We start from the raw sequence: 14,803 nt of genomic DNA, 5'->3' as shown, positions 1-14,803 counted from the left end.
AAATAGGTACAAAATACATGCAACACAATGTTAATCAATTGATACATGTATAAAATAGAAAAACAGCGTTTTAATTATATCGAATACTGGCAATTGGTTGGATTGCATTAGATGATAGCTGCTTTTATAATGCATCGGCTTTGGAGAGATACTGATCTCTGAAATGTGGGTAAGATTTAACTTGAAGTCTTTCAACACTAGCAGGAGGATGAAGAAATTCTTCAGTCAGCCAGGTATCACTGCATTAACTCATCGATGTACAACCGTTTTAAGAAAAGGAATGGTGACTGTGACCTGATGGTGAAGTGGAGATGACTTGTATTTTCCACTTGTGAAATGCTGCATTCCTGAGAGCAAAGGACTGTCAGCACTCATTAATGATGCTTGGCAAGAGCTAAATCTGATAAGATACAAATATGTGTCCCTATTTTGCAGATGGGTAAACTGATATGCAGACAGCAAATGGGTTGACTGCAGGCATATAGTGAGTCAGTGGCAGAAAAGGGCACTTCAGATTTGCTGCCTGCTACTCTAACCGCCAGATCACGTTCCCACCTCCAGGGGTGGTAAGTTTGTCTATTGCAGCCATTCTGATTCATATTGATATTACCCTTACAGCTGTGGTTTCAAATTTCATACAGTCCTGATACAAAAAACAACTTCTGCCTTTATCTATGTGAGAAAAAAAAAAAAAAAAAAAAAAGAGAGACTATTTCACTCCCATTAAATCCTTTCTAAACATCGTTTTTATTAATACACTGCTTATTTTTACTTCCTCTTAGTTTGCATTCTCACAGGGTGTCTAAGCCTTGACAATACAAAAGCAATAAATATGTTACAGATGCTTCTAGTAGACTTGAGTGATTTCACGTAGAAAAAAGTTTAAACATGATCCAGAGGGGAGCCTTGGATTTAGTTTAGCACGTATAAAATACCTCACTCCCCACATGAGCTAAAAGCATGGCAGCTGAGAAACACCCCATCTTTCAGTTCAACCTGAGTATAGCCTACAAAGACCTCAAAAGCAGACAAAAGTTGTGATTCACGTGTTGCTTTTGGAACAGATAGAAGAAGATAATGTTCATAAGTTTTGATATCTCTCTCAGGACCAACCAATATAATTGGGAAAATAATAAAATAAAATAAAATAAAATAAAATAAAATAAAATAAAATAAAATAAAATAAAATAAAATAAAATAAAATAAAATAAAATAAAATAAAATAAAAAATAAAATAGTGGGTCAGCTTTCGTATACGAAGGTCCTTTTAAAGAACTAGAAGAGAGGTACCCGAGCCTGACAGCCCGTCCTGTCGGAGGGAGGAGGATGCTGCCTTGCTCACAGGCTCTTCGTTATGAGGCCTGAGGTTCCCCCCAGTGGTGGAAACCGCGAGCACAGCTCCCCGGAGAAGAGAAGCGACGAGCGGTGGCCGTTCCTGTGTTCCCCAGCCCTGCTGTCAGCTCAGCTGTCAGTGCGCCCTAGTACTGCTCCTGGGCAACACGCAGGCTGTGAAAAGCTGGGGGCCTGAAAGAAGAACCCCAAACAGCTGGGGAAACTCTGGGAAGATGCTGCTGGGTTTAAGTGCTGGAATAAAGTTCTTTTGGATGCGGATTCCAAGGATGTGAGAGATGACTTGGCAGGGGATACTGGGATTTGAGCAGGCCCTCAGCTACAAGGGGGCTGTAGGGTTTTGGTGGAAGTGAGCGTGGTGGTGTTGATCTCAGTGTAAGGTTTAGAAGAACTTACAGTATGATAACCTTCAGGACAGCAGCAGTAAGCTGTGGAGGTCCCCTCGTGGCTGAAATTAAAATTACATTTCCAAATCGTGTTCCTGAACAAAAGTACCAGAACTATTCAGCTACCTAGCACACAGTTTTAAGTGTGGGAGCTCGTGGGGGACAGAAAATTTCTCAAGCACAGGCATCGGTAGCCCCTGGGAAAAGGGGCTGTAAGTGCCTGAGATCATCAAGTGAGAGCCACAGTGGTGAGAAAAGATGCAACATTAAGGCCAGGGAGAAGGAAGGAGTGCACACAGCACCAAAATGACTTGCAGCACTCTGCTGCTGGCCTCAGGGCCAGTATTCAGGCATCAGAACAGGATGGGAGGAGGAAAGGCCCCAAGTGTCTGTCGAGAGGTGAAGCCAGGAGAGTAAGTGGCAGCAGCAGTGCACCTTTTTTGGCTTGAAAAGTGCATTGTGTGCTCCCTCCTTGGAGGGCTGCACATTGGTGGAACTGGATCTGAGATGCTCACGTGGTTTCTGTTTTTGTTCTGCCTGTTCTCAGCTTAAATAAAAGATTCTGCTTCCATGGCTGTAATTTTATCACAAAATCCACATGAAATTGTAATGACAAAGCAAGAGGAAGTTTTGCTGTTTTATGTTTGAGACAATTAGAGGAAGACTTCACCGTAACAACCACGTTCTCCATAGTTCCCTGTCAACTGACTCTAAGAAGTGCAGTATGAAGCCTTGATTTAAAGATAATTCCTCCAGCAAAATCACTAATGAGCTTTATGCTTTAAGTAAGCAGAGCTGCTATTTTTGGCTAGCCATTTATAAGCCCCTCAGAACACGGGGACTTTTTGCCTATGCTTATAGTAATGTTTACATTAAATTCTGGGGGTTTACTCCTGATTTATAATAGTGTAAAGAAGAGTGGTATATGTCTCATTCAATATACAAACACGCTGTTTCAAGAAGTTTAATTTCACATGTTCACCCTGCAGCCTGGAGCAGTATTTAAAGAACAAATCACGCTACTTCACTATTAGATGAAATTAAAAGACATCTCAGCTAGGGGCTATCCCAGTTTTAACACGATGAAAAGTATAACATATAAAACTTTTTCAGATTACAGAGAAAACTGAGTCTGAAATAGCATCACTAGTTTAGATTTAAACAAAGATTAAAGCAGAATCTGATGTTTTCCACAGAAAGCATCACTAGTAGTACTTATCCAACAATGAATCTGGCATGGTAACTGAAGCAAAATGGTCTTTTTAATGATGGATGTTATTACACAGATGTGGTCTGAAGTTTACATCGCAGCAGTCACAGGCTTGTATTTCCCTTTAAGGGGTTGGAAATTACTGGAGAACTCTTAAAAGTTCTTAGTGAATCAATTGAATAGCTATGTGAGTAAAGACTTATGTGTCCACACAGTTTGCTTTGGCAGATTGTTTGACAAGAAAAAAAAATCAAGTGCACCCTGTAAGGTCATAGCTGCATTCTAAGATAGTAATGATGCCATATGAGCGTATTTTAAGGAAATGGCAAGCAGAAATAATTACTAAGCAATGAGCAAGCATTGCTTAGTAATGTGAAAGTCTATTTTGTGCTTGTGCAAAACTACTCAGAATGGATTTTATTTTTCTAGGATGCAGAGGTGCTTGTTAGCACGACCTAACAGCACACTAGTGCTGACCCACTTACAACAACATCCACTTTTGCTCCCAGCAAGCTTGTCGTCCCACGGCCTTTCCCAGCTGTGCAGACTGGATCACGGGAGGACCAAGAGCGGGGCAGCGACCCCTGCTCGCCGGGCTCGGCTCTTTGTCCCCTGACACCGCCGGGGAGCTTCAGCACCGCGGACAGCGCCGCAGCGCCCGGCCCCACACCGCCCCCGGGGTGCTGCCGGCCCCGGGAGGCTGCGGGGATGCTCGGAGCACCACCACCACACGCTGTACTCGCCATGGGTGACATTGGCCACATCTTTCTCCCTAGCAGGTGTCTCGTATTCTGTCGTCACCCACAAGCCCCCCAAACTGCCGATTGTGTCTCTGAGAAGCATCTGATAGGATGCTTCCAAGAAGCAAGCGATGATAACGTGGTAACCTTAATGATGCTGCATAACTACTGGTGCTGTGTGACCAACCAGAAGGCAGCCTAATGCTCTAAATGTTGCAAGAGTAAATCAGTGTGAAAGGTAGATAAAGAACATCAAAAAGTATGCTCAAGAGCTGGTTCTCCAAGCTTTTTCTGTCATACTGTGTATGATGTTTTAATTACATCATCATCATTGTCATTGTTGTTATTATTATTATTATGAAAGTAAAGTAGGTAGTAGCTGAAAGGAATACAATTTCTGATTTCTGCACTAAAGAAATGTTAACTCTCAATTTTTGTTGAAGTAAATCAAAATACGGAGACCATTATAAGTTCTGCTTTCCCTAGGGCCAGAACCAGCCATTGCCTTTTCTTTTCCTTTTTTTTTTTTTTTTCAAATAAGAGTTTTAATTTCTTTTCTTCTCCTTTAGCCTACAGGATAAATTCTGAAATTTCATACACCATTGTTCTGATAGGTTTCTTCAGTCCTGTACATGAAAATAAACTACCCAGAACCCTAAAGCAAACACTAGTGCTGCCATACCTGTGTGCTCAGGGTAGATCAGGCTCTTCTCTTTGGTGTTTAGGCCATTGCTAAAGCATGGCGTTCTCTTCAGTAAGTGGGATCAGGTTGGTTTTCCAACTCTCTTTGTCTTTCTAAGGCAGCAAATTGCTGGAAAAAAAAAAAAAAAAAGACACAGAAAGCAAGACAGGATTAAACCATCTATTCTTCTTCATAAGAAACTACATCAATATATTATAACCCAGTAGTGGTCAATCTTTCAATGCATTCTCCTGACTCCTCTGATAGAATAGGCATCTCAACAATCAGGCATACCTGCAGCCTTCTGCGCCCACAGTGCTTTCCACTGTTTCATCCCCAGGTTTGTTTTTGAAGGGACTAATTGCACAAATTGTCCTAATAAACAGTAATAACCAAATAGTTTCACAGAAGTACCAGGAAAACAAAACAAAACAAAACAAACACATACTTTTACTGACATTAAAAAACTGTTAACTTGATGGAAAAAATATATCAAAACAAACAGAAAATGTCAAGGATATTTCCTCCCTGTATCCAATATATTATTTACCATTTTGCAAAGCTGCATGATAACCAGAAAGGAAGCAGGGAAGAACACATCTTTTTTGGAATTGCATGGAGAAGAGCTTTGTTTCCCCAGTGAGACTGTTATCAACTTGAAGAGCACTCTTTGATTTTAGCTTGATAATTTATTGTTGTTGTTGTTGTTATTATTATTAGTTGGGAAGGAAGACTATTAATTAGTTATCATGTTTACTAACTAGAACATAATTATTTTTTTTCTGTACATCAGCTGGAAGAATAATGAATCTAATTTCACTTAAATGTTATTCAAGTACTCACCAAAGGGTTTGAGTAATTGCCTCATGAGTAAACAAGCACATTCAGAAATGGAAATACCAGGCTGAGAAGATAAAGGAAAACTGAAATGAAGTGTCTGGGGAGTTGTTTTCAGGTATTGACTTTCATTTTGGGAACTGCATTTCCCTTACAGGCAGGTTTTGATCATTTTCATGAAAACCTCCCTTTGATACATATGCAGAAGGATTCCTGGAAAGCAATGTTAAAACACTTTACTCAGAAAATGCCTAATGGCAGGTTGTATCTTCATACATGACTGTATAACATACTTTATTTTCCAGATAATTACACAAAGATCAAAGTCATAAAGAGATATTCAAAGAGGATGAATGGATGTCTTCCTGAAACAATAGTAGAGACGAATCAAAGTGCACAAAACAAAATGTCTTTTCAAATCTGTGAAAATGAAAAACATTGAATCATGTTGTTGTTAGAGTTTAATGAAGGAGCTGATAAGTCTAACTCATAATATTCCATCTTTTCCATAATATTCCATCTTTTCCTGCCCATTTGCAGGAAAATGAGAGAGAGAGAGAGAGACGGCTTGCACTCTGGAAGAAGCTAAGTGCCACACAGAAACAAGCTCTTGCTGTAGTGGGACAAGCTGATTTCCAGCGTCACAAGTTGGGCAGCCTTACATTTGTAAGGGAGGAAGGTTTGTGGCAAACTGATGAACAAAGTACTGGGACAAGACAACCACTTGTGGCCAAGATGGAACTGAATTTTTGTTCCAAAGAAAGAGGGAGAAAATCAGAAGGAGAGGGGGAGAGAAGTAGAACAGGCATGAGAATCTTGAGATACAAGACTTCAGGTAAAAAAAAAGGATTGAAACACACGAGACATCATGTACCTCTTTGGGTATTTCACTCTTGCCTAGCCCACATGTCACCGCCAGATGGCCCCATACGAACTTGGATGAATAATTGGTTACTACCTTCCAAGACCTATGCGTGTTTGAATCTGTGTAATTTCCAAGGCTACTAGGTGACAAAACAAACAAACAAACAAACAAACAAACAAACAAAAACAACTCCCAAAGTCCAGCTACACGAAACTGGAGAGTTTGAACAGCTCCAAGTTCAAAAGCTTGGATTAGAATACAGGTGACAAGCCCTGGGATGTTTGGATGCAGGACCATGGTTCAGTCTTAGAAACACAAGCGGTGATGCTCTAGCGTAACGATAATAAACTTGCAGTTCAAATGGGAATATAAGACTGGACATACCTGATTTCATTCTTTCAATCTATGTGGCACTTGTAAGGTCATAGGATTGCAAGCAGCTGTTGGTATCATGCTTCAGGAGATGGAGAACACCTGGAACCAAAGAGAATTCAAATGAGAACAGCAAAGATGAACAAAAGTTTTGTGAAACACAGCCAAGGTGCAAAGCCTGAGAAAAGTGGCTTGCTAAGCTGTTGAAAAATAGCTTTGTTGGCCAGCTGTAGGAAGCAACTGGTATTGGTGGCAGGACCCTGAATTAAAATCAAGAACTTTAACAAGGGGCTAGGACACAGGTGCCATAAGCCAGCAAAGGAAAGCTAATAAATCCTGGCACAGATGGACTCCTGAGGTCAACCTCAGGCTCACTTTCTACAACTTCTAGGAGTTTCCTTTACAGAAAGATTCAGGGAAGCTAACAATTACACATATCAGTGGAAAAGCACTGGATGCCACTTTCAACACCTGCAGAAATCTCAACAAAAATCTTTCTAGAAAAAGATAATGTGCAGTGCATCTGCCATCCAAGGCCTTTTGACATCTGTCCTTTGACAGGCGAATATAAACTTAATTATAGGGCAGAATTTAAGAGAATTTAAGAGACCTTGACAAGCCAGGCTTTGCTGAAATCAGCCCCACCTCCAGGTGGCCCATAGCACAGAGCTAGGCTGCCGTCCCCAGCTTTCTGGTTCCAAACTCTTCATTTCTGCTGCTCACTGGTGTCCAAAGATTCTTGCACACTTCAGCAAGTGGATTGATTCTACTCAGACTTCCCAGTGCTACTCCAAATTACAGAAGGATCTTTTAAACTCATAAAAGCCAACACATTTTAGAAAATAAATTAGGAAAAAAATAAAGCAAAGCAAAGAGGAATTGCAATACATGGTCTTTACTAAGACTGCAAGACTTCATATAAAGAATTTATAGACCAGCTCACGTTCAAAATAAGTAGTTAACATAGCTATTTCAGAGAAGTTATTTATTTATACTATTACAGCTTTAGAAATACTAAACGTTCTCATCAACTCCTAAACCTGTGGTTTGCAGAACATGGAGGCAAAACCTGTTTCAGATAGACACAAACAACACCGAAAAAGCTGAGTGGAATGAAAAGCTTTGGCAGAGGCTGTACTAGCTGCCTAACACGTAGCATGCAGTCAGCTGCCAGCAGGGAGATGGGGCACTCCTGAGAGTCACGTGGCGTGTAAACAAGAGCAACGGGAACTTATGGAGCAAATCTAAATTCTGACGGGGTGTACAGCTCATTGGGTGTCTGGCTCTGCGCAGCAATGAAGAATATCACTGCCTATAAAAGCGTCATTGTGACCCTTTGTTTAAGAACAGAAAACCTGAAGGGCTCTACCTGTAGCAACAGTTGCTATGCAGCAATGCAAAAACAAACAAACAAAGAAGCCAAAACCATAATCTCAGTCGTCCAGATAAGAACATAATTGGACAAACTCAAAAAATGGCCTTCGGCACTGCATATGTTTCAGTTACTAAGCCATACCAAAAATCTTCAGGATAATAATGTGCTTATATTAATTAGGCTGATTTTTCCCTTGTTTTTCTTACATACGCTGTTTTCCTAGAACAAGACGGACCCGGAATCAATTTTTCAATGGCCAGTTGTCAGGTGAATTCTCTCCCTGCTTTACTACTTTGCTTTTCCATGCCTAACAATAGATAGATGTGGCTCCTCAAGGGACTTCTTTACCATGTAGGGACAAGTCTTATCAAATCTCTGGGGGTAAATGAAATTTAACCTGCAAGAGAATGATGGCTTCTAATGAAGGAGAGTTTCCTGTCTCTCTTGGTTTATAATTAACAGAGGCCTCTGAGACTTCATGATGTCAATGAGCCTCAAATAAGCTTTCTCTCTAAGCCACTAAACCTATCCGAGTGGAAGATTAGTCTATATTCAGGGAAAAAAACATGTCTTCAAAACTTCCTTTGCTTTATATTTACATCTCACCTTATATTAATATATCTCATTTGTGGAGCAGGTGCTCAACCAACTTTCTACACAAAAAGCCTTTTTACAATAGTTGTGATACATCCAGCAACCTGCACCTGGCAACAAGCCGTGTCTAAGCCAGCATCTGCAGCACCTGCTTGGTGGCCCCTAACTGCGGGAACTCAGCAGGAGTCCACACATGAAAGTCAGGTGAATACTGAAGGAGGAGTCTGGGAAAAAGGGGGGACAATGCGATCAAGTGACGTGGGAGCAGGGATATTAGTCATAGGTTTGTAAGTATAAAAACTTTCCCCATACTTCTGCTAAGTCATGGAAGTATCAAGTGGAGTATGCCTACCTGGCTTCACGTACTTGTGCTAAGTTCTGCTCTGAACTCCAGCGACTGCGGAACTGTTGTACCTTTGGTGGGACACCACACACAATGTCTAAGCTTGTTAATAAGATGCCTAAAAAGTGAGATAACAGACTTTTTTTAGAAAGCCCTTTCATCTCATTAAGCGCTGGTACACCTCCAAGAGTTACAGAAGGATCCTGGGGACATAATGCTACACCAAGTGTGCCAGTAGTCGTGAGCAAAGGTGACACGCACACGGGTAGTGCTGAAACTGTAGTAAGCTCTGGTTTCATTTCTCTTCATTGACCTGATTCAGTGATGTATCACTCATTTTGGATCTGATGATTCACTGTAATTGTAATCAGTGTACTGACTGCAATTTATGAACACTTGACCTTTTCCTTTAAAAGCAATTCTTACTGCAAGCAGCATTGTAACTGTACACCTGTGTACATTCAATACCCAGTCAAAACTTCCACGAGAACTTCCTGCAATTTCTGGCACTTCTATCCCTCTGCCTGTTTTGATTTAGTTTGGTTTACATGAATTTATGTAAGCTATAATATATATATATTAATAAAACATGATCTAGAATGTAATTCTGGGAAGGAGATGAGTGCTATGACAGGGACAAGCAAAGAAAACTGCAGATTGTAGACCTTACAGCTTTTGATGCATTAACAGTCTGAACACGGAAATAGAATCACCTTCTAGATGCAAGCTGTCACTCAAGCTGTCACCTTGCACAGGTCGAATTTCCTGGTCTTCTCCTTGGTCAGAAGACATTTCTACATAGCAGCAACACTTGAGGTTTCATTACTCATCTGTTATTCTATAACCACCTTTTATTCTGTTGACAGCAGTCCTGCTTTGGGAAGTTCTCTAAACAAGAAACCACTAATCAAGGGTTGCCTGTTGTTTCAAGACACATTCAAAACTGCATGAAAATTTAAGACTTCTAAGGGCAGTATTATCACTTTTTTGTTTATTTATTCTTTTTAAGCGGAGGAAATGTCTGTTTGAGGGAACAACTGGTGAAATGATCTTCCTTACTGAAATACTTTGACCAACTTTTGGATCTGTTATACCTTCACAAAGAAGGTACTATGTCAGGTTTGCAAATATTTAACCTGAGAGGGTGTGTGGGTATCTACGAGAAGGGGGAAGTTTTCTCATATTTCCTCACCGTGAATAGGAAGACTTGTAGGACAGCAGCAAGTTTAACTTCGCAAGATTTTTTGCTTCTCCTTCTTTCCCAGCTTAGCTTCATCTTTTATCCAAGCTGGAACATTCATTAATCCTTGCTAATTCTTTCAACTCTTTAAAATTCCTGTGAGACAGCTTTATATTAATGTACTGAAGCAGAGCCAAGTGACTTTGTGTTTATTGTTGTCTAATAGCTTGTGGCCTACATTATGATTTGATGGAACAGTCCTAAGCATTTATTTTAAACAGATGTTACTGAGAAGGACAAACAAATACATTAATTTGTTAATTCACTACAGTTTATTATAGTAATTAAAAATAAAACATAGCAATGGTTATAATATAATGGCAAATATAATAATAAATCAGAAGATGAATTTTGGCATCTCCCCACCCGTTCTAGTCCACCCTGGAGCCTGAGCCCCTCTCTTTGCCATGCCACCTCCACCCCTGCTCCCAGCTGCAAACACCCACCTTCCTGCAGGAAAATATCACCCAGTGTTAGCACCCAAATGAAAGAAGCTTCCCAGAAGTTCTTCTCTAGGCAAAGGCAGGAAGGAGGCCAGCTCAGCTCAGAGCCTCTATTCTGGATAATACAGTTGTAGGGCAGAGAATACAGAAAATGTCTTCAGGAGGTAATTCTCTTCTCACTTCCACCACAAAGTTTAGAAGTGTCTTGTAGTTCTTGCAGGCTAATTAGGATAAGGTCTCGAGCCTTTGTCAGCTTTTATTACGTTGCAATATTAAGGGTGAAATAATGGTAAGTTCTTTCATTGGAGAACTTACAAAGCTGCTTAGTGAAACGAGCTTTATGGTTCACTTAGGGGCTAGACAAGGTGGCATAGTCTCCACTGATAGCATATAACAGTCACCACTGTTTTTGTTCATTCTGGAACATTGCAGAGCTCTTTTGTATTCTGCACTGCAGCTCTTAGGGTGGGAGGATGTTGTGAATTATCAAGCTCACAGAACTGGGTTGAACACGAAAAAATGCTTGCAGGGAAATGTTATAAGAGTCTTTATAAGGTGATAACCAAACGTTTTTTCTCTGTTTTTCAACAGATAAACTAGTATTCCCATTTTGTTAGCATTGGTAATACACAACCTATACTTCTTGTATGCTACTACTTCTAAAACATCTGACGTTGCATGCGTATGTCCTTCACGTTTTTTCCTTTGCTGTGGAGAATCACACCAGCTAAATAGCATTACAGCAGCCAGTGGTTCATGGAAGTGTGCTGCATACAGTTTCCTATAGGTAAATGTGAACTCAAAGTCTGCCATGAATAACTACAGAGTTTTTCCTGTATCAACAGATAGCCTTCTGTTACTGACAGAATATCAGTGTTTGTGATGAATGAATTAGCCATCAACTTTCTGTCACCACTGCAGGAAGAATATTTGATCCTGCGTGAAAGAGAAAATAAGAATAGAAAGCCACTCACACATAACAGCAAGAAACTGGTGGGGAATGCTAACACTACAGTACTGACAAGTAAAGACACGTCAAACGTGGTCAGTATCACTTCTTCAGACCTTTCCTAGTCAGGCTGATGGTGCCAGAAAATTAAAGAACCTTTGCTGAAACTTACAGCTCCAGAGGGATCTATTATACAGAAGCAAGTTATCAAGCAAATCTTATTCTCCCTCTTCTTTCTCTGTATGATCTGGCAAAAGATAGAAGAAGCACATAGCTGCAGATGGCACTGATTCTAATTCAGGAAAGAGATAAAGATGACATTCCTCTGCATAGCCTTTATTTTGATGGGAATCATTTCCAGCTTCCTCTGCCTCAGCTCAAGTTTTAAAAAAATAAATCCATGTGGAGCATAGGGTTTCCAGGGAGGCATGAGCAATCCAGTGTTGGCAGACAGAACTGCGGGGACACCAAATATGGTGCTCTAGAACAATGATTCACTCTGAAGAAAATCACAAGTTATTTAAAAAAAATAATAATTAAAAAATAATAATACAAATTTGCTGTGTTTGCTTGGTCTTTTCACTTTGGATCCCTTCCTGTCTCATTTATGGAATACTCATCTACGCAAGAGTTGCCAGATGTACTGAAAGGTAAACCTGGCTTCATGTACCATTTGCCATCGAGGAGGTATGCACGCAGTTTCTTCTGGCTCCACCTGTCACCATGGACTCATTCTTTCCAGCTGGTGGTGATATATCACTTCTTCCCTCTGGGGTAGATCATCCCTCAATCCTACTGTGTACACAGGGAGCTTTCCCTGCAATCCTCTGACCCAAATTCCATTTCACCAATCTCCCCAATCTCTTTTTCCCTGTTCTTTGACCATGCTGCTGGCAGGAACGGCTATACAGGTAGTTGGCTGCAGTGCAATTAAATTATTTTTGTCCTCATCTTTTTCTATGTAATGAGAAGCTGTGAGCCAACTCTGGATCCAGGACTAGCCTGCCAGCCTTATGCTCTGTCTATCAGCTGCAAGTACAGCTGATAGGAGTTAGCTGCATTTGACAATGGGATTTGAGAGACAGCAAGTTAGCTCCTGAGAGACTGACATCCCCTAAAGGTGGTGTTAATATTAATGGATAGTTTCTAAAAACTGCTACAATTAAAGTGGTAGTAAATACTTTTCAATGGGACCAGAACATAGGTTATTTTTAAAAAACTGGGGCAAAACTACTTAACATTGTAGCAATTACAGACTACCTCTGTGATCTAAAACCAAAGCCACCTCAGAATAGAAGGATTATGGTTTGAATGGCTTCTCCCACATGCCTCCTTGTTTCCCTCACCACAATTTTGCAATTAATTTGCATTCATCCTCCAGTGAGTTGAGAAAGCAACAGGTAGAACAAATTTGTTACCTGAGGTTACTCACTTCCACCTAAGTACCACACTCAGGTAAGTCCCCAAGGCTCCTGGCCGTCAACAGGCACAAATGAGAAAAGCCCAAGCCAGTCAGTCAGTTGTAAGTGCTTCTGGAGAATAGGTAAGAGCCACATTTCCACTACGATTTTAGAACCTGCACCATACCCATTGTACAGTCTAGAAGATATCTCTAATTACTTTTCTAAGAAAGATATTTTTTGAGAACTTCCCTCTTCAATCAGACCACAATGCTTACAATGGTGGTAAAAAAAATCAGAAAATTTTGGAGAGACCTAAGGGAAACCCTGGCTGCATTGCTGCTAACTATGTTTGCTTGAGGGAAGAGGCTGGTGAGCTGTGATGAGAGAACTGCCAGAGAGGAATGTAATCAGGCATTAAGTTCTGTGTAATGCAGCTCCAAACATTTGAAGTTATTTGCTTCTTTCCTACAGGATTCATGTTTGATGCTTTTATAGGCAAAGAGTGGTTTGATGATAAATCAGATTATATATTGCTTTATGTCTTTTTCTAATAAAAAATTTAAACCATGTATATAAAAATGATGTTGTAAATTTCTCAATGTGAAAAATAACTTCATTCTTCTCCTTTCTCTTACCGACAGACCGAAGTCTATCATTTATAAGCAGTCTTCATGAAGCAAACATACCCCAATAATGATTAACAGAACAAAAATCTCTTCATATAGGTGAATCGCTGTACTATGGATCATGGCAGGGATTTGTTACAAGAGCGCTTAGGATGAATAAAACCATGTTTTCAAATGCCAGTAAAATCTCAGCAGCAGTAAACCCATCTATTAAGTACCCGTGAGGACAAGTTCAGCCTATTTTGTACAAATTAAAATGTTCTTCTTTGTTTAACCTACATTAGCTTTTCAGAGAAAAATAATCCTCATATTTCATAGTATAGTTAAACAAGAGAAAATCCATTTCATACAACTTTTTGATCTTCTCAATTTGTTCTGAATTCAACTGTCTGAGGTATTCCAAGGTGATATCACCATTAGTTCGTTTCTCTGAGCCATACCTCTTCAGGCTGGGGTACTGCAGGCTCTCTGGTGCACCAATTGCCTTCAGAACATGCTCAGAATCTAACCCAAGAGTTTCATACTTGCCCAGAATATCATAGTGAATGTTGCAAGGATCACAGAGAAGAAACATTGGTTTCCAGTGAATGTCAAGAGCATTCATTGGTTTTGCTATAATAAAGCTGACAAACTCCTGGAAACTCACTTTTTCAGAAGAATTTTTGTTTTTCCTGAACATTGCCCTAATCTCATTAGCAACAGTGGTACTGTAGTATGGCTCAGAGTGCAGAAGCTTGTCTCTGTAAGCTGAAACCAGCCGTTCCAGGGGATGTCTGGTGAACATCACTTTGGTGTAATTGCTCAGAAATTCCTCTTGTATAGGGGGAGGGTAAGCAGCCATCCTTTTGATCAGTGAGGTCTGGTGGATGTGGTCATGCTCAATTTCAGAAGCTTCCATTTCCAAGCCTGCTTGGAGAATGAAAATGGTTCTCTTCCAGTTGGAGCAGCCTACCTTGGGCACCTCACAGTAGGTAAGTTTATGTTTGTGCTCCACAAAGAGCTGGTTTGCTACAAGAGAATCCAATTTGCTTCTTGGTTTAAGAAGGTTGTTCTTCTGGCAGACAGAGGCCAGTGTGTTTTTACGATCATTTTGAATTGCCAGCCAATCTTCAGTGGGAACATGAAAAGAATCTGCAACCAAGGAAGAAATTTAAACTGTTTGTGTGAAATAAGACTTAGATAATTCTCTTTCTCTTTGTGATGACCAAAGAACTCAAACTATCTCCCTGCATGCCAAAACAAGTAAGTATTTTTTGTTTCCTGTCTCCTGACTACTGCAGCAAAAATGCAACGAACTGTCCTGCTTAGTGAAAAGTTCTTTAAAATGAAAACTGTCAACATTAGCAATATTACTCTCAGAATGATGGATGTTCAAACACTTGTAATAT

General features: G+C 40.2%; 1 protein-coding gene across 12 annotated transcripts in view; it reads right to left on the bottom strand.

Annotated features, from left to right (window-relative positions):
* Positions 1–10,127: 10,127 nt before the first annotated feature.
* LOC101790054 (carbohydrate sulfotransferase 9) overlaps positions 10,128–14,803 on the bottom strand; it is a 35,007-nt gene continuing 30,331 nt past the window's right edge. For all 12 annotated transcript variants that reach the window (XM_072038737.1, XM_072038743.1, XM_072038736.1 and 9 more), the window contains one exon: positions 10,128–14,546. In XM_072038737.1, coding sequence (XP_071894838.1) covers positions 13,696–14,546 — 851 coding nt within the window. In that variant the 3' untranslated portion in view covers positions 10,128–13,695. The remainder of the gene's footprint in view (positions 14,547–14,803) is intronic.

The sequence above is a fragment of the Anas platyrhynchos genome, chromosome 5 (assembly GCF_047663525.1).
Source record: "Anas platyrhynchos isolate ZD024472 breed Pekin duck chromosome 5, IASCAAS_PekinDuck_T2T, whole genome shotgun sequence".
NCBI classification, from domain to species: domain Eukaryota; kingdom Metazoa; phylum Chordata; class Aves; order Anseriformes; family Anatidae; genus Anas; species Anas platyrhynchos.
Note: the sequence above shows the minus strand (reverse complement) of the source record. Positions and strands in the feature narration are given on the sequence as shown.